This window comes from Lepidochelys kempii, chromosome 1, assembly GCF_965140265.1.
Source record: "Lepidochelys kempii isolate rLepKem1 chromosome 1, rLepKem1.hap2, whole genome shotgun sequence".
Lineage (NCBI taxonomy): Eukaryota > Metazoa > Chordata > Testudines > Cheloniidae > Lepidochelys > Lepidochelys kempii.
In genome coordinates, this window is record NC_133256.1 from 264,004,687 (window position 1) to 264,032,337 (window position 27,651).

General features: G+C 39.5%; 1 protein-coding gene across 5 annotated transcripts in view; it reads left to right on the top strand.

Moving 5' to 3' along the window:
• Window positions 1–27,651, top strand: part of NUP205 (nucleoporin 205) — a 76,239-nt gene that overhangs the window by 9,239 nt on the left and 39,349 nt on the right. For 4 of the 5 annotated variants that reach the window (XM_073327396.1, XM_073327394.1, XM_073327392.1 and 1 more), the window contains exons 6-16: window positions 5,223–5,451; window positions 10,136–10,300; window positions 11,155–11,330; window positions 14,538–14,654; window positions 16,274–16,411; window positions 17,480–17,630; window positions 18,699–18,904; window positions 20,394–20,576; window positions 21,317–21,367; window positions 25,070–25,279; window positions 26,417–26,516. In XM_073327396.1, coding sequence (XP_073183497.1) covers window positions 5,223–5,451; window positions 10,136–10,300; window positions 11,155–11,330; window positions 14,538–14,654; window positions 16,274–16,411; window positions 17,480–17,630; window positions 18,699–18,904; window positions 20,394–20,576; window positions 21,317–21,367; window positions 25,070–25,279; window positions 26,417–26,516 — 1,726 coding nt within the window. The remainder of the gene's footprint in view (window positions 1–5,222; window positions 5,452–10,135; window positions 10,301–11,154; window positions 11,331–14,537; window positions 14,655–16,273; window positions 16,412–17,479; window positions 17,631–18,698; window positions 18,905–20,393; window positions 20,577–21,316; window positions 21,368–25,069; window positions 25,280–26,416; window positions 26,517–27,651) is intronic. The other variant, XM_073327395.1, reaches the window with a different exon arrangement.

Below are 27,651 nucleotides of genomic sequence, written 5' to 3' on the forward strand. Positions count from 1 at the left end.
CTTTGTCACTGGATGAGGTATTGTGAATAACTTGGCTTCCCCAGTTCAGGGGGTGGGTTTCTGCCTGCTTGTCCTGCACGAATTCCCCTACTCTTTACCAGAGCAGCCCCTCTCTACCTTCAGCAAAGTAGTAGAAGCAAGGACAACAGAAGAGCAAATTAAATATAAAGATATAGCATAAAATCTAGAACACAAAGTAATTTTTTTTTTTTTTACTTTAAGCACTACAAATAAAAAAAAAAAAGAGGGGGATTAAAAATGGAGAACTGTATTTCAAAAATAAATAAAACAGGACAAAATAGGGTCCAGTCATTTAAGCATATTTTGTATATCCAGCTGTGTTAAATTTAATTTGGCAAGATATACCTCTAATAGTAAATACTGAAAAGTACTTGAAAATAGAGTGCTCATTTCTGCACCCTTGAGAGTTCTTGTGCATGTAGCCACTGTCTGCAATGGGAAGTGGATCAGACCCAAACTTTAACATTACAATTTTTTTTTCTGTGCTTACTGCTCATAGTGACAGTCCTTCTGGAAAGTATAATAATATATGGTCTTGGCAGTTTGGGGGCCTAAAGCAAGGAGCTAGTCTCTCATCTACTTCGATGTTACTCCAGGAATCATGTAAAGAACAATGATATTTACATTAAATGTTTTGTATGAATGTTAAACCAACATTAAAGCAGATTAGAAAATGTATTTCAGACCTTTGCTTCCTTCCATATACAATTTTACAGATGATACTCCAGAATATTCTACATATTAATTAAAACTGATATTATACTCAACTATAATATGCATACATGCACAAATCCATTGGTATATTGAAAGATTATCTAATCAATTTTTCACTATTAATAAAAATACATGCACAATAAAAATGGGACATTGGCAGATGGTTAGTTTTCGTATTTTACCGGTGAGCATGTGTCAGGTACAGTTTAGGAACTCTTAAAATACAGCCAAATGAAATCTGATTTTTACTGAGTGACCCAAAGGCACCAAATCAGTGAAGTAGGGGGAATATTCCAGATTTGAACTCTCTGTCCCCTTTGGCTGATATACAAAAGCTATTCAAATACACGATGGACTTTGGGGGAGTCTGTTACAGATAAAATGCATAAAAACATAAAGAATGGCCATACAGGGTCAGGCCAATGGTCCATCTAGCCCAGTATCCTGTCTTCCCACAGTGGCCAATGCCAGATGCTTCAGAGCAAACAAACAGAACAGGGAAATTATAGAGTGAGCCATCCTTTGTTGTCTAGTCCCAGCTTCTGGTAGTCGGAGATTTAGGGATACCCAGAGGGTGGGGTTGTGTTCTGGACCATCTTAGCTATTGCTGGACCTATCCTCTATGAACTTATATAATTTTTTTAACCTGGTTATACTTTTGCCCTTCACAACATCCTCTGGCAAGAAGTTCCACAGGTGGATTGCATTTTGTGAAACACTTCCGTATGTTTGTTTTAAACCTGCTGCTTATTAATTTTATTGGATGACCCTCTGGTTCTTGTGTTATGTGAAGGAGTAAATAACACTTTCACTTTCTCCACATCAGTCATGATTTTATAGACCTCTATCATATCCCCTCTTAGTTACCTCTCTTCTAAGATGAACAGACCCAGTCTTTTTAATCTCTATTCATATGGAAGCTGTTCCATACACCTAATCATGTTTGTAGCCCTTCTCTGTACCTTTTCCAGTTATAATATATCTCTTTTAAGCTGGTGAAGACTGCTCGCAGCTCTGGTCAAGTTGTGGTGTACCATGTATTTATATAGTGTCATGATATTTTTATGTCTTTTTATCTATCCCGTTCCTAATGGTTCCTAACGTTCTGTTAGCTCTTTTTGACTGTTAGCTGTGCATTGAACAGATTTTTCAGAGAATTATCCGTGATGACTCCAAGATCTCTCTCTCTCTCGAGTGGTAACACCTAATTTAGACTCCATCGTTTTGTACGTATTAGTTGGGATTATTTTTTCCAGTGTGCATTACTTTGCATTTATCAGCATTGAATTTCATCTGCCATTTTGTTGACCAGTCACTCACTTTAGGGAGATCCTTTTGTAACTCTTCACAGTCAGCTTTGGACTTAACCATCTGGAGTAACTTTGTATTATCTGTGTATTTTTGCCACCTCACTGTGTTCCCCCTTTTTTGGATCACTTATGAATAAGTTGAACAGCACTGGTTCCAGTAAAGATTCTTGGGGGATCCTCTGTTTAACTCTCTTCTTTGTGAAAATGGACCATTTATTCCTACCCTTTGTTTCCTATCTTTTAACCAGTTACTAATGCATGAAAGGACCTTCCTTCTCATCCCATGACTGCTTTACTCTACTTAAGCCTTTGGTGGGGACTTTTGTCAAAGGCTTTTTGAAAAGTCCAAGTTCACTCTATCCACTGGATTACTCTTGTTCCCATGCTTGTTGACACCTTCAAAGAATTCTAATAGATTGGTGAGGCATGATTTCCCTTCACAAAAGCCATGTTTGACTCTTCCCTAATATATTGTGTTCATCTGTTTGTCTGATGATTCTGTTCTTTACTATAGTTTCAACTAATTTGCCTGGTGGTGAAGTTAGGCTTACCGGCCTGCAATTGCTAGAATTGCCTCTGGAGCCTTTTAAAAAAAAAAAAAATCAGCGTGACATTAGCTGTCTTCCAGTCATTTGGTACAGAGCTGATGTACGTGATACGTTACACACCAGTTATTAGTAATTTTGTATTTGAGTTCCTTCAGAACTCTGGGTGAATACCACCTGGTCCTGGTGACTTACTACTGTTTAATTTATCACTTTGTTCCAAAACCACCTCTGTTGACACCTCAATCTGAGACTGTTCCTCAGATTTGTCGGCTAAAAAGAATGGCTCAGGTGTGGAAAATTCCCTTAAATTCTCTGCAATGGAAAGAATTCATTTATCTTCTCCACAACAGCCTTGAGCGCTTCTTTAGCGTCTTGATTGTCCAGTGGCCGGGTGATTTTTTTTTTATTTTTTTTTGTGGAAGGCTAGTTGCTCTTCAAATTCTTTTTTGGCCTGCCTAATTATATTTTTACACTTGATTTGCCAGAGTTTACACTCTTCTCTATTTTCCTCAGTAGGATTTTATAACTTTGTTCTTACTTTTGGTGGAACTTTCAGGAAAAACAAACAAACTGATCCCTGTTGGAGAGCAAGTATATCAAATTTCAGTCTAACAAATACATTTTTGGAAAATAATAAATTGAAAATCATGCCTTTAGCATGGAAATGCTTGGGCAACCTTTATATAGACCATGCTGTTTGCTCCATTTATAATATGTTAAAAATTGATTTATGATAAATAGCAATCATTTTACATATCTTAATCCATGAATAATCTTATTTATGAGTTTTTAGTGTTAGGATAACAAGAACAAGTGCAGAGTCCTGCACTTAGGACGGAAGAATCCCGTGCACCGCTATAGACTAGGGACCAAATGGCTAGGCAGCAGTTCTGCAGAAAAGGACCTAGGGGTTACAGTGGACAAGAAGCTGGATATGAGTCAACAGTGTGCCATTGTTGCCAAGAAGGCCAATGGCATTTTGAGGTGTATAAGTAGGGGTATTGCCAGCAGATTGAGGGACGTGATTGTTCCCCTCTATTTGACATTGGTGAGGCCTCATCTGGAGTACTGTGTCCAGTTTTGGGCCCCACACTACAAGAAGGATGTGGAAAAATTGGAAAACATCCAGCGGAGGGCAACAAAAATGATTAGGGGACTGGAGCACATGAGTTATGAGGAGAGGCTGAGGGAACTGGGATTGTTTAGTCTACGGAAGAGAAGAATGAGGGGGGATTTGATAGCTGCTTTCAACTACCTGAAAGGGGATCCAAAGGGGATGGATCTAGACTCTTCTCAGTGGTAGCAGATGACCGAATGAGAAGTAATGGTCTCAAGTTGCAGTGGGGGAGGTTTAGGTTGGATATTAGGAAAAACTTTTTCACTAGGAGGGTGGTGAAATGCTGGAATGCGTTACCTAGGGAGGTGGTGGAATCTGCTTCCTTAGAAGTTTTTAAGGTCAGGCTTGACAAAGCCCTGGCTGGGATGATTTAGTTGGGGATTGGTCCTGCTTTGAGCAGGGGGTTGGACTAGATGACCTCCTGAGGTCCCTTCCAACCCTGATATTCTATGATTCTGTGATTCTATAAATTAAAGCATTGGCTTTGTGAGAGGAGTCCTTTTAGTTTGAGATCTTACCAAGGCTTTGAATACTAATATAGGTTTGGAACATGCTAAGAAAATGCCTGTGTGTGTTAAAAAGAAAAAATGGGTTTACACATCTTGTTCCGTACATTAATGGAGACTCAGAAAAAGTACACTGCTTCAGACTCTCAGGGTTGTCTATATGTAGGGCCCTATTCATGGACCAATTCATGATTGTGAAAAATGTGTCATGGACTGTGGAATCTGATCTTCCTTGTGAAATCTGGTGCCCAGCCAGGGGCTCCTACCCTACACAGGGTTCCAGCTGCGAGTCCTGGCCAGGGATTTGAAGGGACCAGACTTCCTCTTCCCCTGCAAGGGCCACTTCTGGGGTGGGTCAGACCCATGTCTGGGATCAACCCCAGCTGCAGGAAGCTCCCCAGTGCCAGCTGTCACCTCCCTTCGTGGGGAGGCGGTGGCGCCAGCTGTTAACTCCCTACATAAGCGGGAGACTGCTGGGAAAACCGGACATATGGCAAAAAAAAAACAAAAAACCCACCCCCATATCCTTCTACTCTCACTTCTGCGCTACTGCTGGTGGTGATAGCTTTAGTGCCTCTGTCAGTAGCAGGGCAGAAGTAAGGGTGGCAATCCCATGACCCCCCTACAATAGCCTTGCGACCCTCCCATCCTGTCCACATTTTGGATCGGGGCCCTCATGGTTACAACACCGAAGTTTCAGATGTAAAGATCCAAAAACATGAAGTTAACTAATTTTAAGCCCTCCTGATCTTGAAATTGACCAAAATGGACCGTGAATTCGGTAAGATCCTAGCCATATGCATGTGTAAATCCCATTCACGTTAATGGCAATGGAATGTATATATCAAGCCAAGAATAAATCCTAATTGATTCAATCATGTTTTGGGATTCCAAATGAACTTGTGTAACTGATCCTAGTTATATTGACTGACTGAGCAAGACACGCTTGAACAATTTGAAAATAATTGTATGAAAATAACTAAATTTTTTTTTTTGTTTTAACTAGGTTTCTGACCTTATCAAAGAGTGCCGACAGTCATTGGCTGAAAGCCTGTTTGTCTGGACCTGCCAGTCTCCACTGAGCAGGGATGATACTTTAATCCTTATTAGTTATCTGGAGAAAGTGACAGTTGAAGCTGATGGCTTATTGGACTGTGTGAATTTGTCCCTCCTCATGGCTCTTCTTTACTGCTTTGATGTCAGTTTTCTAGAACAGAGCACAGAGGATCGGGAAGGTAATGGTAGAGTTTTCTTAAGTTGTACCTTACTATTCCACAAAATGTATTAGCTTTAATTGTTACTATCACTAACATTTTAATCATTATTTACTACAGTAAGGCATCATACTTGGGTGGGGTATACATTTTAAGTAGAAAATTTCTTGATACAGTGAAAATACTTCACTGGGGTAAAGGTTGACTTGAAATCTACTTATAGTGATATACTTGATACTAGATGAAAAAAACAGAGTTCAGTGGGTAATAGAGGAAGGGCCTGGTCTGAGTATGGGACTAGAGTTTTAATCCTGAATATTCTTGAGTTGTAATCCTGAATTTTTACACTGATTTCCTTTGTGGCTTTGGGTAAGTCAATTCAATTATGTATGGGTCAATTTCCTCATGTAAAATGGGGCTGAGAATACCCTGGCAGGGATGTTGCAGTTTAATTTATTCATGTTGAAAGAGTTTTGAGGTTGAACAATTATAATGTTCTAAGATTCATTATGCTGTTTACATTTATACCTTGAGATAGATAGATATAGATAGATATATACACACACAAAATGGTGCAGTTACAGTTGACTCACAACTTTTCTGACTTGTTCATGTAAATTCTCACCTCTAACAGTGCAGTAAAGTAACTTTATGGAATTTCTCTCCTTTTTTAAATAAGGGAGGAGCAAGTGAGTAAATAATTGCACATTAATGTATTTATTTCAATGTGCAATGGGACAGTCCTTTTTTTTAAGCTGGGGAAGACGTGAGATTCTGTTTCCCTTTTATATTGATGGAGTCTGACATATATAACTTTCAGAGTTTGTTGCAAGGCCTATTGATTTAATATGGGCTTCTGCTTGAGGAAGGGATATTGACAGAGTCAAGTTTTGGTTTTTGGAAGGGAGTCATTTAGGTTGACTTTGGAGGTGGTAGTGGTCTTGTTTCGTAGCTTTGTACTTGCATCCAGAGAATGATGGCTGCTTTTTTTATTATATAGAGAAAGAAATAGTATAAAATGTATGTTGAGTCATAAAACTTTTAAATGAATGCATATTGTACAGTAACTCCTCACGTAAAGTCATCCCGGTCAACGTTGTTTCATTGTTATGTTGCTGATCAATGAGAGAACATGCTCGTTTAAAGCTGTGCAGTGCTCCCTTATAACATTGTTTGGCAGCTGCCTGCTTTGCCCACTGCTTGCAGAAAGAGCAACCTGTTGGAGCAAGCTGGTGGGGGCTTGGAACCAGGATTCATAGATTCATAGATATTTAGGTCAGAAGGGACCATTATGATCATCTAGTCTGACCTCCTGCACAATGCAGGCCACAGAATTTCACCCACCACTCCTAAAAAAGACCTCACACCTATATCTGTGCTATTGAAGTCCTCAAATTGTAGTTTGAAGACCTCAAGGAGCAGAGAATCCTCCAGCAAGTGACCCGTGCCCCATGCTACAGAGGAAGGCGAAAAACCTCCAGGGCCTTCCAATCTGCCCTGGAGGAAAATTCCTTCCCGACCCCAAATATGGCGATCAGCTAAACCCTGAGCATATGGGCAAGATTCATCAGCCAGATACTACAGAAAATTCTTTCCCGGGTAACTTGGATCTTACCCCATCTAAAAACCCATCACAGGCCATTGGGCCTATTTACCATGAATATTTAATTACCAAAACCATGTTATCCCATCATACCATCTCCTCCATAAACTTATCGAGTTTAATCTTAAAGCAAGATAGATCTTTTGCCCCCACTACTTCCCTCGGAAGGCTATTCCAAAACTTCACTCCTCTGATGGTTAGAAACCTTCATCTAATTTCTAATCTAAATTTCCTAGTGGCCAGTTTATATCCATTTGTTCTTGTGTCCACATTGGTACTGAGTTTAAATAATTCCTCTCCCTGTCTGGTATTTATCCCTCTGATATATTTATAGAGAGCAATCATATCTCCCCTCAACCTTCTTTTAGTTAGGCTAAACAAGCCAAGCTCCCTGAGTCTCCTTTCATAAGACAAGTTTTCCATTCCTCGGATCATCCTAGTAGCCCTTCTCTGTACCTGTTCCAGTTTGAATTCATCCTTCTTAAACATGGGAGACCAGAACTGCACACAGTATTCCAGGTGAGGTCTCACCAGTGCCTTATATAACGGTACTAAAACCTCCTTATCCCTACTGGAAATACCTCTCCTGATGCATCCCAAGACGACATTAGCTTTTTTCACAGCCATATCACATTGGCAGCTCATAGTCATCCTATGATCAACCAATACTCCAAGGTCCTTTTCCTCCTCCGTTACTTCTAGTTGATGCGTCCCTAGCTTATAACTAAAATTCTTGTTATTAATCCCTAAATGCATGACCTTACACTTCTCACTTTTAAATTTCATCCTATTCCTATTACTCCAGTTTACAAGGTCATCCAGATCCTCCTGTAGGGTATCCCTGTCCTTCTCTAAATTAGCAATACCTCCCAGCTTTGTATCATCTGCAAACTTTATTAGCACACTCCCACTTTTTGTGCCCAGGTCAGTAATAAAAAGATTAAATAAGATTGGTCCCAAAACTGATCCTTGAGGAACTCCACTGGTAACCTCCCTCCAACTTGACAGTTCACCTTTCAGTAGGACCCGTTGTAGTCTCCCCTTTAACCAATTCCCTATCCACCTTTCAATTTTCCTATTGATGCCCATCTTATCCAATTTAACTAATAATTCCCCATGTGGCACAGTATCAAACGCCTTACTAAAATCTAAGTAAATTAGATCCACTGCGTTTCCTTTATCTAAAAAATCTGTTACTCTCTCAAAGAAGGAGATCAGGTTGGTTTGGCACGATCTACCTTTTGTAAAACCATGTTGTATTTTGTCCCATTTACCATTGACTTCAATGTCCTTAACTACCTTCTCCTTCAAAATTTTTTCCAAGACCTTGCATACTACAGATGTCAAACTAACAGGCCTATAATTACTTGGATCACTTTTTTTCCCTTTCTTAAAAATAGGAACTATGTTAGCAATTCTCCAATCATATGGAGATGGACCGGCAGCCCCTCTATCAGCTCCCCTAAGTTCCCTGTGTGGCAGCCGCCCAGCAGGCTATCAATTGCTGGGTAGTTCAGTTGTCCCTCCCCCCACGGCTGTGTGCTGCTCCTGCCCTCTGCTTTGGAGCTGCTCCCGGGAGCCTCCTGCTTGCTGTGTGGGGGTGGGGAAGGGGTGCTAATGTCAGGGAATCCCCCAGCCCTCTGCTCCTTTACCCTATCTCCACAGAGCAGGGGTCGGGACATGGCAGGGCTCAGGACAGAGGGAGCTTGCAGGCAGCAGCTGCTGTCTCAACTTGCTGATCTACTTAAAAAGACAGAGTACTTAGAGCAGGGGTGGGGAAACTTTTTGGCCTGAAAGCCACGTTGGGTTTCCAAAATTGTATGGAGGGCTGGTTAGGGGAGGCTGTGCCTCCCAAAACAGCCAGGCATGGCCCGGCTCCTGCCCCCATCCGACTCTCCTTGCTTCTCTCCCCGTGACGGCCTCCCTGGGACTCCTGCCCCATCCAGCCCTCCCTGTCCCCTGACTGCCCCCCGCTGCACCATCCAACCCCCCGCCCCCGTCCTTCCTGACTGCCCACCCCGAGGACCCCTGGCCCATTCAACCACCCTTTCTCCCTGACCACCCCCAGAATCCCTGCTCCTGACTGCCCTCCACCGCTCCATCCAGCCGCCCCCCCCCCTTTCCTGACTGCCCCCCCGGGCCCCTGACCCCATTCAACCTCCTCTGCAGTTGTGTGGCCTGGCAAGAGCTCGCAGCCCCGCCGCCCAGAGCATTGCACCAGCGGCGCAGTGAGCTGAGGCTGCGGGGAAGGGGGAACAGCAGGGGAGGGGCCGGGGACTAACCTCCCGGGCCAGGAACTCAGGGGCCGGGCAGGAGGGTCCCGCAGGCCGGATGTGGCCCGTGGGCCATAGTTTGCCCACCTCTGACTTAGTGTGGTCAGCGTACTTAAAGGGGCAATGCGCCTCTCTCTCTCTCTCTCACTCACACAGTGTGTGTCTCTGTCTCTCTCTGCCATGCTGTCTCCCCTCCCTCCATTCATGCTGCCTTGTAGAGTATGAGGTTATATTAACAACAACGTGTTAACCCTTGAGGGCTCAGCCGAGTGCTAGTTCATCATTTAGCAGTAAGGCATTCCCTGGGAAATATCTCACTCTCTGACTTCACCACCTCAACCAAGCTTCACAATCATCATTGCTGTGTACGGTATTAAATTGTTTAAAACTTATACTGTGTGTGTGTTTGTGTACACACACACATACACACAGAGTATATATATACATACACAGAAAGAAAGAGAGTGTCTTTTGTCTGATGAAAAAGTTTCCCTGGAACCTAACTCCTCCCCATTTACATTAATTCTGATGGGGAAAATTGGATTTGCTTAACATCGTTTCATTTAAGTAGCATTTTTCAGGAACATAACTACAACCTTAAGTGAGGAGTTACTGTATACTGTTTGGGCTTCAGACTATTTGAAAGAATCAGCTGATCAGTTTAAAGAGATAGAAAAAGTGACAATTATTGTAATAGCTAATTGGAGAAGTAAGCTACATTTGTTCTCCAAGGCTGTACATTTCAGGAATTGTTCATATTTTTTTTAATGGAAATGAGAATTTAGTGTTTCACTTTTTTATATAATGATGAGTCACTTCGTTTTTCCAGATTTGATGCACCAGCTGCCTCTGTTAACCGAGAGACAGTACATAGCAACAATCCACACTCGCCTTCAAGATTCTCAACCATGGAAACTACCAGGGCTGCAAGCTACTGTTAGATTAGCATGGGCACTAGCATTGCGAGGAATATCCCAGCTGTCTGATGTGACAGGTAAATGAATCCGAAGTGAAACTGCTATAGCTAAGTCTTCAGGGCCCCTTAATACTACAAGTCAGAGGAGCTGTTACTTTTTGGGGGAACAGTAACTGCCCTCTCTCACAGAACTGTGCAACTGCTAACTTGTATTTGAGAGTTCAACTGAGAATTATATTAGTCTGAAATATACACAGGATTAGAAATACTTACTGTTTCATGATACAAACTCCATAATATCCCTTCGTTTCAATAGCAAATTAATATTGTGCTGAAAAAATGCGTAAAATTTCATTTAATGCTAGTTGGTGCCCTATGCTGGTAACTCTACCATTAAAAAACAAAAATAGATTCCAATTTGTTATAGCCTTTATGAGTTAAAGGCAGCTCCATTGTAGCTGGATATTGTAACACACATTGTCTGCTGAAAGGATATTTGAGAACATTGGATAGTTTTCTTCCAAAAGATGTGGACTTCTGAAGTGCTGTAGTTGATCAGAATTAGATCAGTTTCAGAATATCCTTTCTGTGAAGTTAAATCAGAGTTAAACTTCACAGTTCTAACGGTCTTAAAAGAATAGTTTTTGATTGTTATAAATAATAGGGGCCTACAGCCCTCCATAACTGGATTTGGTTTCACTTATTCGGAGGACTAAGTGGATTATGCACATCTTTCCTCTTTGATCAGAGTTCAAGTACTGGCTGTCCCACTGTATTGGCATAACTTTTACAGACCACTGTTCTTTTGAACATCCAAAAGACTTAGGTAGTATTCGTTTATGTTCATTTGCAAGTAAGCCAGGAACTTTGAAACATTGGTAAGTGAGATAATTGCATTCTTTCTTCCTCTTCCCCTTCTTTATTCTTTCTAGCTCTTGCAGAATTCACTGAGGCCGATGAGGCAATGGCAGAGCTAGCAATTTCTGATGATGTCTTCCTGTTCCTTACTGAATCTGTGGTGGGGTCTGAAAACTTCTACCAGGAAGAATTTTACATCCGCAAAATTCATAACCTTATCACAGACTTCCTTGCGCTCATGCCGATGAAAGTAAGTTGTTATGCATGTGGACTAGCAGTTGATGAGAATTTTGGATGTATAATCCAAATGTCATGTACAGGAGCAGATAACAATTTTGGATAATATGGAGATCCAGATAAGGCATCTACCACCATGGTCTTGAAGTGCTAGGATTCAGAAAACTGCCAATTAATTATGTATTTGATTTATGGAATTAATATAGTTTTCAATTTAGTTTCCAAATAACGATGCTCTAAAAATCAAAGTTTACATGAGTATAGTGAAATTTTAAAAGCAAACTGTTCATTTGGTAGTACTTATAATTTTTAATAAATGCCATTTTTTTCTATAGCGACATAGTATTGCAGCTGAAGTTATTTGTGAATGGGAAAAGATCAGTAATCCCACCGTACTGTGCCAGTGCTTTTTAATTTTTTGCCAGGAATAGACTTTTGCATATGTGTATGAGAGGGGTGCTATCTTTCCTTGCAGCAGAATACTTTTCCTATGGATATAACAATTTGATTTACCAGGAATTGAAACACTTGTGCTGCAAAACAAAAATAAAAAAGATGTGTTTGTAGCAGTGTGAGCTATTTCATTTGTGCAAGAACTTATATCCATGCATTGAAAGCAAGAGATCTGGGAAAGTGGAGTGTCTTTTTTTAATAATTGGTGAAAGCTTTATTTTGTGTCTGTTGTGTCGAGCAGTTGTGTGTCCACTTGAGTTGCCAAATAATGACTGTGCAGTCATAATTTTTAATTCTTTTTTATGTGCATACCTTTAAAGGATCTCTTTGTTCATTTTAGGCTGGCATGAGAATGTCTGGGGAAAAACTCATTCCTTCAGTTTTAAGAATCTTTTTGAGTGCACATATAAACATATTTGTAGACTGTTGAAATTCTCATTTATTTAAAATTCTTTGTTTATTATGATGATTGCTGAATTGATTTAAAAGCTTTTCTGAATTCACAGCAGGTACAACAGTGGCAATGTCCATGCAAGTATCCTGTGTACACAGCCTCACTAGTGTGCCTCCGTCCACTTCTGTAGGGACTACACACAAACACCTAGAGGGGAGTCACATGCTGTAACAGGCTTTGGCCTTTCTGCTAAGGCTGCGAACAAGGTGGTTTGTCTGTCTGATGCAGACGTATCCCTTAGAAAATAGGCTCATTTCACGTAATCATTGAATAGTCACAGTATAGTAATGTCTTTCCATTAGCTGCAGCCCTGGACTGTATTAAAGCGATGACCTAGAGGTGCAAAGGAATTCTATTTAGGAACAGAATATTGCCATATAGGATCAGAACAGTGGTCTGTCCATCTGTTCGGGTATCCTATTTCTGTCGGTGGCCAGTAACAGTTGCTTCAGAGGAAAAAACCTTGCAGCAGACAGAATTCTTGCTTGTGAAAGAATCCTTTCCAATCCGTATTAGGTAATGGTTGGATTATGGAATTTATATGCCTTATTACATTATAGAACTTTGAATGTTTTTATTATCCACATAAATGCTTAATCTTTTTTTTTTTTTTTTTTTTTTTATTCCTACTAAGCTCTTTTTCTCAATGATATATTTTGGCAGAAACTTCTGCAGGTTAATTATGTTTTGGGCCAGTGCACTGACAACAGTGGTAGTCACTTGTGAGGTACTTTGTCAAAGGCTTTTTGAAATTCAAAAAAATTATGTCAGCTGGTTTTCTTTTATCCAGTAATTTGTTGACACATTCAGAGAATTCTAGTAGATTAGAGGGCACAATTTTTCATTACAGAAGATGTACTTTTTTCTTTCCCCCCTGTCATATTGCATTCATTCTAGCCATTTTAACACTTTAATTATAGCAAACAATTTTACTGATATTGAAGCAGTGCTGACTGGCATGTAATTCCCTAGGTCACCCCAGAACTCTTCAAAAAGATAAAGACATTTGCTACCATTCAGTATAGTAGCTGATTTCTTGAGGAATTTAGTTCTTCTCAATTCTGTTCATACAAGGCACTATCCTATAATGCTAGCTCTGTTTTCTCTCTCTACGCTCCACATACACAAACATATTCGTATAATTAACTTACATTTTTGATTTTGGTACAGAAGTTCATTTAATCTATCTAGCTTTCCAAATTGAAAATATTAGAGGATGTAGCTTTGGGGCCTGATCCAGATCACACTGAAGTCAATGGAAATATTCCCATTGACTTGGATCAGGCTCTTGTTGCAGATGAGAAGAGCCTTGAGAGAAACGAAGTGGTTAAATATTTCTCTCGATTTATCAGCTCCGCGAATTAGTGGTGGTTCTTCAAGTATTTGTCCACATGGATCCCACTCTTGGTATACATGGTCTCCATGCACACAAGATGGAATTCTTTTGCCCAGCAGTGTCTGTCTGGAATCATGCCTGAACCTTGTGCCCCTTCAACTGAGGGCATAATGGACAGGGCAGATCCAACCATCCCTCACTTTCTTCACCAATACAGAATCGTAGAGCAGTGGCTCTTAACCTTTCCAGATCACTGTATTCCTTTCAGAAGTCTGATTTGTCTTGTGTACCGCCAAGTTTCATTTCACTTAAAAACTATTTGTTTACAAAATCAGACATAAAAAATATAAAAGTTCCACAGCACACTATTACTGACAGATTGCTGACTTTCTCATTTTTACCATATAATTGTAAAATAAATCAATTGGAATATAAATATTTCAGAGTATAGTATATAGAGCAGCATAAACAAGTTATTGTGTGTAATATAAAATTTTAGTTTGTACTGACTTTGGTAGTTCTTTTTATGTAACCTTTTGTAAAACTTGGCAAATATCTAGACGACTTGATGCACCTCCTGGAAGACCTCTGTGTACCCCCAGGTTGAGAACCACTGTCCTAAAGGAGGAAGACTCCATAATAGCAGGAAAGGAGGGATCCATGTGGACATAACATTGTGGTTATCATATTATTGGTTATCAGACATTTGATTTATACCTTGAACCGCTGAGAATTTCTTCCTACTATTGGATGATATGGTAACAATTTAAACAGAAAATTAAAATAAACCCCTGCAATTTGATAATGAATTTCAATCTATTTCAATAGCATTTTTGTTTATTAAGGACATGCTTAGGAGTGTTAAAATGTTTTATAAAAATAGATAAGACTAGGTTGCTATTTGTAATCTTTAAGATAATTTTTTTTTGTTGGCTTAAAATAGACCAACATTCTTCTCCACTTCATAAATTGTATAGGTGAAACAGCTGAGAAACCGTGCAGATGAAGATGCTCGTATGATCCACATGAGTATGCAGATGGGTAATGAGCCACCTATTTCCCTTCGGCGGGATCTGGAACATCTTATGCTTTTAGTAAGTCCTACTTTTTAATTATGTTTGTAAAAAGGGATTATTTGGGGGTTTTCCTGTTGAAAACTTCTGATACCTTAACAGTAAAACACATTATTTGAATAAGAAGATACTGTGTGGGGCATAACTTACCTATTTTTAATTGTCAGTGGAAATCTTCATATTTTTGGTTAAATTAGAAGTAGATATTTTCATTAACTAGTGATGTAGTTGAATTAATTTGCTGACCTGACTTCCCCCTGCTAATAAATATCAGTTTATTTTTGTTCAACATATAAATATTGCACCATTTGTTGCATTTCAAATACCGTGGTGCTACAGTTTAGATACCGGAATATCTTTTGACATATGATTGTGTATACATTGTGCAGTATTTTAAATGTAACTCCTCCCCCCCATGTTAACACAACTTTAAAATTGAAATTCCAAGTTTACAAATCTCAGAACTATGGTTCCCATCTAACAGTATTTGAGGCACTTTGTGCTTATGTAGTGTTTTGTGTTTCTGCATCATCCCAGCAAAATTCTATCTATTCACCTTGGGTGAATAAAATATCATCAATTTTTACATGATCATTAGTCATTATGGTAAAGGGTGAGTGTGTAGATTTTTTGCATCTGATATTGTAATTTTTCATAACAGTTTTGCAAGGCTGCTATATACATGGTGTTGAGATCTTAAATGCAAAAAGACCAAGTTACAGCTGATGTGGGAATTGTAACTAAATTTTCTGTGTTTCATTAGAGTAAAATTTCAACCATAATGTTGCCTCTATAGAAGGGTCTTTTTCCATTCTATTTCTTTGTTTGTTTTAAAAGAAATAAAGTTGGTCTTGTGTGTTTATTTCAATTTGTGATTGTTAAAGTTAGATAACATATTCAAATACTGTATGTGGGCAGTGTACATTTTTTCCATCGTTGTTAAGAAATAAATGTTATAATAAAACGAACTGGTGAAGTATACAAATTCCTCCTTAAATACAGTGTACCAGGCAAGTTTGAAATTTTAAATTCTAACCATTTTAAAGCTAGAGAAACATTAAAAATATTTTTTATCCACAAAAAGTATTAGGCAATTTTATAAATCATTAAAAAAGGGGCTTAGAATGAAAATGCCTTCTTAATTAGAACTTGTTATGGCTCTGGCACAAAGCTATAACACACCTATAAAATGAAGAACTTGAAACAGAAATTATTCTGAAGGAAATTTGACCAGTCAAAGAACAGTTAAAAGCTTTTAATCCCAACACTGGCTGATTTATTTTAAGCTAATTGTAGCACAAATACCCAAATGCTCATTTAAAGAAAATACCAGTGTGTTGATATCCAGGGTTTTATAGGCAACAGAGGGAGAATACCATTGAAATTTACAAATAAAAATTATTATTAAAAAATCTGGAAATTTCAGGGTTTTTTTAGCTATGGATTTTTCTCACATTACTGCATAGGAACTACCATTTTCAGGAAGAGACTATTTAAAAAATTATGTATTAACCATGAGATTATTTTTCTTCCTGTATTTCCAGGTTGTGCTGAAGTAGTGTTCATTGTTAAAATCTTGGCCTTTTTATTTGCAATGACATTTTTTCTCTCTAGAACCGTATTTTTTTGTCCCCCTACAGATTGCTGAGTTGTACAGGAAGGATCCCTTTAATCTGGAACTTGCTCTTGAGTATTGGTGTCCTTCAGAACCTCTCCAAAGCTCCACCATTATGGGATCTTATCTTGGAGTAGCCCATCAGCGACCTCCTCAGCGCCAGGTTAGCCAAATTCAACTTTTTTCCTCCAATGTTTTCAGTGGAAAAACTTTTTTTTCTTTCTTTCTTTTTTTTTTAAAATGTGTGTCATTTACCTTAGTGTCATGGTGTTAAAAGCTGCAGGCTGGAGCACCTATAGCTCCTGGAATCGAGAGGAGTAAAGATGGTTTTTGAGGAACTGGTAGAACCACTCTCATATGGTCTTAAGAACCTGTTATCCATTGCCAAGATATTAGTGCAGTGCTCCCACCGTTTGTTGTATGGGCACTATAGGCATGCTAGAAAGGGAACCTTTACCAGTTGTCCTTGGCTGTAGATTGTTCTCTGGGGTGTCGGTGGGTATTAATGGGAAAGAATCTAACCACTTTCAAAACTCTTGTTTACACAAGCAGCTACATTTTCTCAGTGAACTTGACTAATAATAATATTTTGCTCTTACATTGTACCTTCTGTCTGATTATATCACAGTGTTCTATTGCTATTCCCAGAGGCAAAACTCTGTTAAGGTGCAGTTAAGGTCTCTTAAGGGTAGAAAACATTACAAGGATGTTGTAATTATCTAAAACCCAAGGATAGGGTTAAAACCTAACTAATCCTAGAATTAGGATTAAAACCAATCCAAATATGTTAAGATAAGAAATGCACAGTTAAGGCATCCAAACAACCTTAGCTGTGCCCTGTAGTAACCTAATTACCATGCAATTATTTAGAGATTATGGTCTCAGATTAGATTTATTTTTAAAGAAAGACATACTAGATTTTCTTCATAGTTTTCCCCTTTTGGCATCACTGCAGCTAATGTTATGAAAGAGTATTGCACCCTTATTGATTAACATGTGTTCCTTTGCAATATCCTGCATATTTTGTGTATCTCTTTTCTCTTCAAAATGTGGATATTTTCTGTTCAATGAAACAGAACAAGCAGTTCACAAGCGTATTTATTTTGGAGTTGAGGTGAGGGTTTTGTATTTTTTAAGTCCAAACCAGAATATACGTTATCATTTTGGTGTCTGTTGTCACCCCCAAAATACGGTTAGATTTCTTTTTAAACGTTTACCTTTTTCATTCCAGGTCGTCTTGTCAAAGTTTGTTAGACAAATGGGAGACCTACTTCCCTCCACAATATACATCCCATATTTGAAAATGCTTCGGGGATTGGCCAGTGGGCCCCAGTGTGCTCATTATTGCTTCAGTTTGCTGAAGGTCAATGGCAGCAGTCATGGTAAGAAAGGTGTTTGACAGTAGGCTCACCTCCCAACTCTTTTCCTAGACAAATTAGACAAGAATGCAGGTCTGGATGAGATTAATTGTAGTTTACTACTTAGTTAGCTACTATTAGTCTTACACCTTTAGTACAGAGGTAAAACTCATTTTCACTTTCAGTTGTGGTCTGCATAAAGATACTGGTTTATATATGTTAATTAAATATTTGAGTGTCCTGATTATGGGAGTGGCTGAATTCCTAATGTATTTAACAGAAAGCTATAAAACATTTTAAAATCAATGAGAGCTTCAATATATCACTTTTGCTCAGTACAGTATGTTGAAGAGACACTTATTAGCATAAAATAGCCAGGCTGTGGATTTCCAAATACATTTTTAAATGATGGCTAGCATTTCTGAGGTTGCTTTTAGAGGCATCCTGACAAAGTGCCATCATTTGTAACACAGGTAATATAAGTTTCTGTTTTGTTTTCATACTAGCTTGTCAGGGAAAAAATTACGAGACTAACATTGTCTTTACACATTCAGCATGACAAAGGTTGTGATTCGTAAACCCATACGATAGCATGATTAAAACAGTAAACCTATTTTACACCTGATTATCATATTAGTAATGTCATAGCTCTTCAAAAAGACCATAAGAGCACAAAGCTCACCAACACCAGGCTTTTATCATAAACTTTGTTTTCCTCTCTGGCCTACTTTGAATCTGAACTGAAAGTTGAGCTCACTGATCATCTCCAATTCTGGTGTGCCATTGCAGGGTATAGATGGTTAAGGAGAAGGGACGGGGAGGTGTTTTATGGATGCCAGTAGGCACTTTTTTTTTCTCAACTCAGAATGTTTGGAAAACAACTCGCATGTTGTGGGCATTAACATAAATGATAAATAATAATAAAAGTGCACAACCTCTCGTACATAGTGAGAAGAATTTCTTATTAGTTCAGCTTCCAGAATACTGTGCTGAGTACAAGTTAGGGCAGTTTTTTAAAGTTTGATATCCTCTTTGCCACCTGTAAAAGAACAAAATTATTTTGTAATCCATTTGAACATTTTTCCTTTCCAGCTGAAAACATCCAAGGAACAGGTGGCAGCCCTGTCTCCTGGGAGCATTTCTTCCGCTCCTTGATGCTGTATCATGAGCACTTAAGGAAGGACTTGCCAAGTGCAGATAGTGTTCAATACCGTCACCTCCCCCTCCGAGGAATCACCCAGAAAGAACAGGATGGATTGATTTCCTTTTTACAGCTTACAACTACTATAGTGAAGTGGGTAGGTAATCCTTTTCTTTCTTGTGTCTCGCTGGTACGTTTCTGTATCTCTTGCAAGATGACATTTAAACTGACTTACAGATTTGAGTTTGCACGTAACTAACTAGTGGTGACCTATGCCACGTTTGCCCAAAATGGCACTCTGGGCAGAGTCAGCTAGCAGTTGCTGTGATTTGTTTTCTGGACTTCATAAGTGATAGCAGGAATGACTGGGTTGGACAAGCACGTGATAAAGCAAGAAGGGGCAGGGTCTGTTGTTGGTACTGCAAATTGCTGATTTTTAACTTTTCAAGACTCCCTTCCCTGTTGTGGAAGAGTTGTCTCTTTCTTTCACAGCTAAGACGAGTTTAAAAGAAATCAGGTCAGAGCTGAAGAACTCTGAGCATTTACATTTAATAATTTGAGAGGGGAAAAGCCAGAAGAAGTAAACTAAAATAAAAGAGAGAAAATGGCAGGGGAAACAAACTGCTAGTGAAACTTACCTCCAGGCTGGATTTAAATGGCTGCCAGACCTATAGCTGAAAAGGCATCTTGAGTTAAAGGGGTGGAAACTCCAAGCAATGGTTATGAAAATAATACATCAGTGCAGGCTCTACATAGGTGGTACAGCTTTAGTTCGGTTACTGAATACCCACATGAGGAGAGGGTAATTCTATATTAAGTATGCTTAGAATTATCTAGCTATACTAGAACTGTATGCCAGTTGAATAGCTTAGCAAGAGATCTCAGGTATGCTTTAACTAGCCCTACCCAGCTTTTAGATCTTAACAAGTTTAATTTCAACTTAGTGAATGTTAAGAATGTTAAAAATAGATAATACAGGCTTGTAATAGAAATAATGACAGAGCCCTTATCTGCTCTGGTGTGAAGGGGCTGTTGAGGTATAAGCACTTGATTTCTCTAGAGACAGTTGTGTGAGTGTGTTCCTGCTAGTATATGCTTGGGAGTTACAGAAGAGACTTGAGCTTCCAGCACATATGTGCACAATTCCTTTAGTACATGTTGAAAGAAGAAGAGGGTGAAATACTTGGTAATTGTATTCAATTATTTTAAAAATAAGCTTCTTAATCAATGTTTTTAATCAGTTAAAAGTGATGCTTTAAGTTGGAGCAGTCTTCCATTCTTCCCATCTCTAAGATGTGTTGGGCTAGAAAATGGCATCACCATTGCTTAGGGCTTGTCTACGCTACCCGCCAGATCGTCGGACTGCGATCGATCCAGTGGGGGTCATTTTATCGCATCTAGTATAGATGCAGTAAAGTGACTGCGGAGCTCTCTCCCATCAACTCCGGTACTCCAGCAGAACAAGGAGCGCAAGCGGAGTCAACGGGAGAGCATCAGCTGTCGTATCTTAGATGGACCCTTCTCGGTAGTCTAGACAAGCCCTGAGACTTTGAATCATTTGAATTAGGTGTTGCAAAACTCCAAGACCTTTCAAAGTGACAGTGTGTACTCCACCCTCCCCTCTTGTTTTGCGTATCATTCTGCAGAGTGAGAATGCTCGTTTGGCACTCTGTGAGCACCCCCAGTGGACTCCAGTGGTAGTCATTTTGGGACTCCTGCAATGTAGCATCCCTCCCATTTTGAAAGCCGAACTATTAGGGACTCTTACTGCCTTTGGAAAATCTCCTGAGATAGCTGCTTCACTCTGGCAATCACTGGAATATGCACAGGTATTTTAGGATTTTGTATACTGCTTAGAACTGTAGTAACTGAGTCCTGGCTGAATTGTAATATATTTTAACATTATATACTTAAATCTTAGCAGTAATATGACACACTTTTCCTAAATGCTCTTTTAATCATTTATTTCCATTGCTGATTATCAAATTCACATTGTTTCTTACTGTAGAAAAGGCCTGTGTACTGATAATAGTGGTGTATTCTTATTGCGCAAGGAAAGGGAATGGGGAGAAACCGGCCCTTTGAATCATAGAATCTCCCGCTTGGAAGGGACTTCAGGATGTCGCCTAGTCCAACCCCCTGCTCAAAGCAGGACCAGTCCACAACTCACATACCACGGGAGACATAAAGATCTGTGAATCCTGAAGTAGTGCTATTGTAAGAGATCACAAGATAGCGTTTGACCTCTCTAGATGGTTTAGGAGTGACCATCACTGCACTGGAAGGAGTTCTGTCCAGTGCTTGGCTGACATGAAGAAGCGACGTGACGTAGCCCTTTGAGGGTTGGGGGGTAAAAGTGAATGTGGAGGATCTGTACAACTCTCAGAGATGGGCAGTCCATTTTTCTATCAGCAAATTAGAGATTTTTTTTTTTTTTAAAAGCTCCTGTTCCCCCTGAAAGAAGTGGTTAGTAGGGAATACAGTAAGCATTTCTGGTACAATGTAAACATCAGCCATTTCTTTGTTAGTAGCTATGTAGAAACACATTTTTTCCCCCTTTCTGTTTAAGATATTACAGACTGTAAGAGCTCCAGGTCAAAGGCAAGCAACTGGCATTGAGGTAAGGGTTCTTCTCTTCTAGGAAGCCACTTTGATTTCTATACAGATGAGTGCAAGGGGGAAAATGTAGAGGTTGTGCCTGCTATTGAGTCTTGAAATAAAATCCCTCTTTGCTTTGCATCTGTTATTCCCAAACCTACTCATGGCTCCTAGAAGTCTGTTTTTATCTTGCTTTGTAAATCTAATGGAGTTCTTAAAATTTGTTTGGCCATGCCTAGCAGCTTTCTAATATGTATGGAATAGATGTCTTTGCCCTTCTTTCTTGTTATGTACACATTTTTCTAGAATTCCTAGACTGCTTATTGTTTCCTGTATTTCATTTTTTTTCTGCATTAGCAGTCAGTTTTAAGTCACGTAAAATCCATTGTGATTTAGCTAGAAAAAGGAATCATACTCATTTTTGCTTATCAGTATGGATTAGTGCATCAGACTTTTGTAGGTATTCTTGCTCTCATTTGTTTTCAGACTTTTCCTCCCTCCATCCCCCTTTAAACAAAACACATGTAAAGGTTACATTCTAATCAGACATGCAAAGTATATCATTATAGTTGGGCAGTAGTTCCATTATAGCTAAGGCTGAAACTTGTTTACTGTTTAACAGGTGGTTTAAGGGCAAGTCTACACTACCCGGCTACATCCACACAGCTGCACCGATGCATCGGTGCTGCTGTAGCCCTTCTGGTGTAGATGATTACTGTACCTCCGCGAGAGGCAGAACCTATGTCCACAGAAGAGTGTCTCCCGCCGACATAGTGCAGTGTGGCCACTGCTTTAATTTGATGCAACTTACATCACTCAGAGGGGTGTCTCCAAAAATACCACATCAAGTTTTTTTGCAGCTCTTAAGTTCTTATAACTTTTTTTGGACCTATCTGTTGTTCTTATTATAGTTCTCATCCTCCCATAACTGATCTCACCCACTCAGAATTGATTTTTAGCTTGTGTCTAACACTCATTTTTCTCTTGGGGAAAAACAATATTTAAAAAGTTGTTAAAGCTGGATCCACAGTGTGGATTGAGCCAAACTGGCAAGCGTGTCCCAGACCTGACGAAGAGCTTTGTGCAGCTTGACAGCTTTTCTCTCTCACCAAACGAATTTGGTCCAATAAACTATATTATTACCTCATCCACCTTGTGTCTCTAAAGCCAGAGAAAGTAATTTGTGCATGTACAGCAGGACTGGGGCTCCGTTGCAAGACAAAGTGTAGACAGCCTGATGTTAGAGTAAGTGGGTGGCTCAAGGTGATGTGCCATGGCTATTCAGCCCAAGCAGTACCCACATACATCTAGTTTGAATCCTGCCCATGACAGCTTGCTGAGAATGTGTGTTGTACTCATTAGTTGCTCTGTCTGTATTCTGCAGAGGCTCCTTCTGGAAGTTTTGTCCCGATACAAAGCTTATGACTTAAGAACCAATATTTGAGTGTAGTCCCTACATGCATACTCATTTTACATTAGAAGTATTGCCAAGGAAATAGCTTAATTAAACAAAAGGAAGATGGAAGGCTAGTAAGCAGCAGCACTAGGATAATGTGATCATGCTGTATGCATCTCATTCCTGAGCAGTGAGACTGAGTGTGATCAAAGAAAAGGAAATAGCTGCAACTCCTATGTCAGCATGATCAAAGGGGATACTGAGCATCAGCAAATGCACTCGTAATAGAGAGCCCTATTCTCAGGGCTGGCATAAGGTCAGCATTGACTAATGTGGTGCCAGCATACTATCATCAGTCAAAAAGTAGCTTATGTTTATAAGCATAGAATAAACATAGAAAACAAATCTCAACTTTATGCAATAATTCATATGATCTACACAAACCAAAGATTCATGCCTATCAGTTTTATCTCTCAAAGTATTGTAATTTTGTGTGTAAAAAAACAAAAGGAGGTGGAGGGGAGTCTGAGGGAAATGTCAGACACTAGAAAAAAATTAGTCACTTGGCCCTTTTAAAAACAATCGCATCAAACAATATTTTTCGCCTCACATGTTGCTATAGAAAAATAAAGCAGTGAACAATTACAGTAAACTTTTAAGAATTATATTATGATGCAAAAAAGAGAGAGTTTGTAGACCTTTTTCACTCCAGTTAAAATGGAAATCTTGGTGCAGCCTTAACCATGGGTGACATTACCACCCCATATAACATTGCTGTGTTACATTAGCGCTAGGCGTAGAGATAGTGGTGCAGATTTGGAGTCATTTGATCAAGGGATCCCTCAGATGCTGCCTCCCTCCAATAAGTCTTATTTTAGTATTCAAATTTCTTTAAAACCAGAGGTGTAACAGGATTGTTTTGAATTGATATTCTACAGCACTGGGAGAGGGGAGCATACACCCATTGAGATGAAGGGGTCACTTCACATCTCTGAGTTCTTGTGTCAGGCTGCATTAGTTTCTGTGGGCTGATTTGACTCAGCTGAGCATTCAGGCCTGCTGTGCTGCCGAGGATAGTACAGAGTCCATTCCCGCTACATCAGGTCTTGAAGAAAAGTAAAAAGTATGAGGCTCCCCTCCATTGCTGCCTCCAGCTGGTAGATATGCTCCTCTGTTAGCACCTTCATTCCTTCTCATGGCCTCTCCAACCCTATTGGAAGGATAGAGGGGTCAGGAGGAGGGCAGAGCCAGTAGAGAGTGGCAGTGAGGTGTTCCCAGCCTTGTGCCTTCCCACAGGCACCCCTCAATCATGCTCCCACACTACCACCACTTTCTCAAAAATCCAGGAAAATTCACTGCCCAAAAACTTTAATACAGAGTTAAGGTTGACTGGCGATGCCTTGTGTCCTCCCAGAACACTGAGTCGTTCCTCATGTCTGCTTATCAGCCCAGAATGATTCGTACTTACCATATATCCCCAATGGCCATTGCCACTTCCAGAGGGCGGAGTAGAGGTTGTAGGGTCGGGCAGTTGTGTACTGTAATTCTGTATTTGCTGGTTTTCAGAGGTTTAAGTACAGGTATATTTAACATCTTAGAATGGTATAAGGCATTGCCAGTCAATTTTAATTCTGTGTAAACAACCATTTTAAGACGTGAATGTACTATAAACTATTATCTGTCCTCTTTTCCAACATTGTTTTTAAAATCACCTAATGGCCAAGACACTTGAAAACTGGTGGCAGCTTAGAATATGTTTTAGGCTACAATCTTGAAATCTGATGCATGTAAGAGGACTTCTGTGCCTGTGCAGAGCCCCATAGAAGAGAATTGGATGTAGTGTTGGAGCCAGCACATGTGCATCACATTGTGGGTTTGGGCTTAACTTGTTTCTTTGCTTGTTTTTGTGGTGAGTAGTGGCGAAGGAAATGGTATTGCTATTAAAAAGAATGGTAGATAAAGCAACAGTTGAGCTTAATAAGAGTAAGAGCTATCACTACATTATTATGTTAATTGCTTTTCAAATAATGAAGTGTCAAAGTAGGATACTTCTTAAATTAAAAAAAAAAAAAATTGGGCCCAATCCTACTTTCCCTGTGCACCCTGACTCCCACTGAAGTCAATGAGAATGAATTTCAGTCATTTCAGCCTTCAATCAACATTCCCTTCCCGTTTTTTGATTGTGTTTCAGCCTTATTATTTTGAATGTATTTTGATTTTAATTACAAATCTATTGAGGTGGAATCTTGTTGCTGTTGTCTGGTTCTTTAGTGTTATTTCTTAAGTTGAGGCCTTGATGGTTTTTTTTCCCCCCCTCCTCTTGGGAAGGTTGAACTGAATGAGGTTGAATCTCGGTGTGAGGAGTACCCTTTAACCCGTGCCTTCTGTCAGCTAATCAGCACGCTGGTGGAGAGTTCATTCCCTTCTAACTTGGGGGCAGGACTGCGCCCACCAGGCTTTGACCCCTATCTGCAGTTCCTCAGAGACACTGTGTTTCTCCGATTTCGCACCAGAGCTTACCGGATTGCTGCTGAAAAGGTAATTTTTAGTTGTGAAGATAGTTCTTTTGGGACTAAAGCACTTTAGTCCCTGGCCTTGGAAGAGCTGTGATGTGCAAGTTTGATGCAGCTGTGATGAGTCCATGGATTCTTTAAATCAAAGCTGTAGCCAAATGACATACTCCACTCCTGAGAAGCAGATTGCGGAGAGATTTACAGTATATATCTTCATTGTTCAAGAATCGCTTGGTTGTCCTTAAAGGGCTAGAAGCACTGAGCTTCTTGATACTAACACATTAAATCGACAAGATGTGATAGCCTTTCAACAGCCAGCAAGGAGATGCCGAAGTCTGCCAAAATGTGGAGCACAGAATGTAGACTGGAAAGAGCATTTTCAAACACCACTGTTTGCATTGTCAAAAGCAGGATAAAATTAGTAAACAGTCGGGGTGAGAGTTGTATTGAGTTTCCATACTCCTTTGGTAAAAGAACTCTATTTCTGAAGGTAAAGTGTCTCTAGCCACTTCTCTAGCCATGTGAGAAATACATGGAGTTAGCTATCTGCTGTTGTTACATTATGATATTTTATAAATTGCTTTGTTACCAGAATTTTACCAGTTTGGCTAATGATTGCTAAACCTAAGTAGCTTTCATAGACCTGAATAATTAGAACCTTCATCCATCAGTTAGAGTTCTTTCATCATGACCATGTCACAAGATTATTTAACCAAATAGTGTTAACATAGTATTTTAACTTCTTGAAGCATGGAATTTGAGTTCCTCAGTATGATTCTTTTTGATGAAAATGCATTTACATTGAAAGTGGAGTGACCCAGGCAGGCAAACAGTCAAGTTTACAAGCATATTCATTCTTTTATACATTTCAGAATAAGTTTGCATCTGGTTTTGAATATACGAAAAATACACTATCGTTATATTTGCAGATGTTCTTTTTAGTTCAAAAAAGCACACTGGTAGTATTTCAAATTCTCTGACTTAAGTAATTTCCTAGTGCTGTGGGATGCTAATTTTAAAAGCAGACACATTTTTCTTGAAGTCTTGCCCAATCCATTGTTGAATTGTTTCACTTTCCCTTCTAGTTATATTGTTCTGTCATCCTGGTTTTGTGAATATTAATAATATCCTGTGTGGTGTGTTGTTTTGTGGTTGTCCACAGTGGGAGGTAGCTGAGGTGGTTCTGGAGGTTTTTTACAAGCTGCTGAGAGACTACGAACCTCAACTTGAAGACTTTGCGGACCAATATGTGGAGTTACAAGGTTAATTTGTTCATTTATGTACTGTAAAACAAGATTATTACTTTCACTCTACTTCCATACCTCTGTATTGTGATCTTATCACATTTTACAAGCAAGCTGAGTCCATGCTTAGATAGGAAATATCCAAGAAACTCTAAAGTGCTGCTGACTCAGTAGGCTGCACTCTTTTCTGAATCAATAATGAATCAATGCCCCAGCATGGAACTGGGGGGCAATGTGCTTCTGGAGGTGATGTCTTTAAGATGAGATATAAAACTGACATCCTGCACATTTGTGGTCATTAAAGATCCCATAACACACTCAGAAGATTAGGAGCATCATGGCCAAAATCGAATTAGGAAGTTACATTTTGTCGACCAGAACTTGTCCTGCAATTTCATTTAGATATTGTAGTATGAATATTCTATACTGTTAAACAGCTGCTTCCTTACACTCTGGATGGTGGTGAAGTAATTTTTTGTGTATGTATAATTTGTGAAGCACTTTGCATTCCTTCAGAAAAAATAATATATAGTATTATAGTAAAAATATAAGATGTTGGAGCACCTTTTTGTTGTGTATTTTCTACTCCCTTGCCCCCGCATACCACAGCAGAAAACATCCTGCCATAAGGCAATAAATCGCTAGTTACCAGGACCCAAGGAGGCAAGTGAACTGTCTATCAAAATTGGTAGAAAAGCACGACCCACTCACTCACTCATTCTTTTCCTCCTTGCGTACTAGCATCCAGATTCCTTTAGTTTGAGTCTTTGTGTTTTCTTCTTGCTCTTTTTCTATAGAAGGTAGAAGAAAAGAATGCAGAAAGAAATGAGACAGGCAGAAAGGCAGTAGGGAAAAGAACATGCTTCTTAGTTGTAGAAGGAAGAGGGCATCAGGGCAAAGCTTACCCTGTGGATCAAAAGCTCTAAACCAGCTTTACAGGACTCAGTTCTTGCCCTTTGCTGATTCTAATTAGTAGATGCTGTTTCCTTTGTATTGCAGACTTGCTATGGCATGTTCCTGTCCTTTTGTGAGAGATGATCTTTTCTTCTAGTCCAACTGCTTGCTCTCACAGGTGGGGTGTGGGCCTGACTGAAAATAGGTGCTTATAGTCCTTAAAGTAGCCATATATTTGAAAAGATGGGAGTTGGTGGAA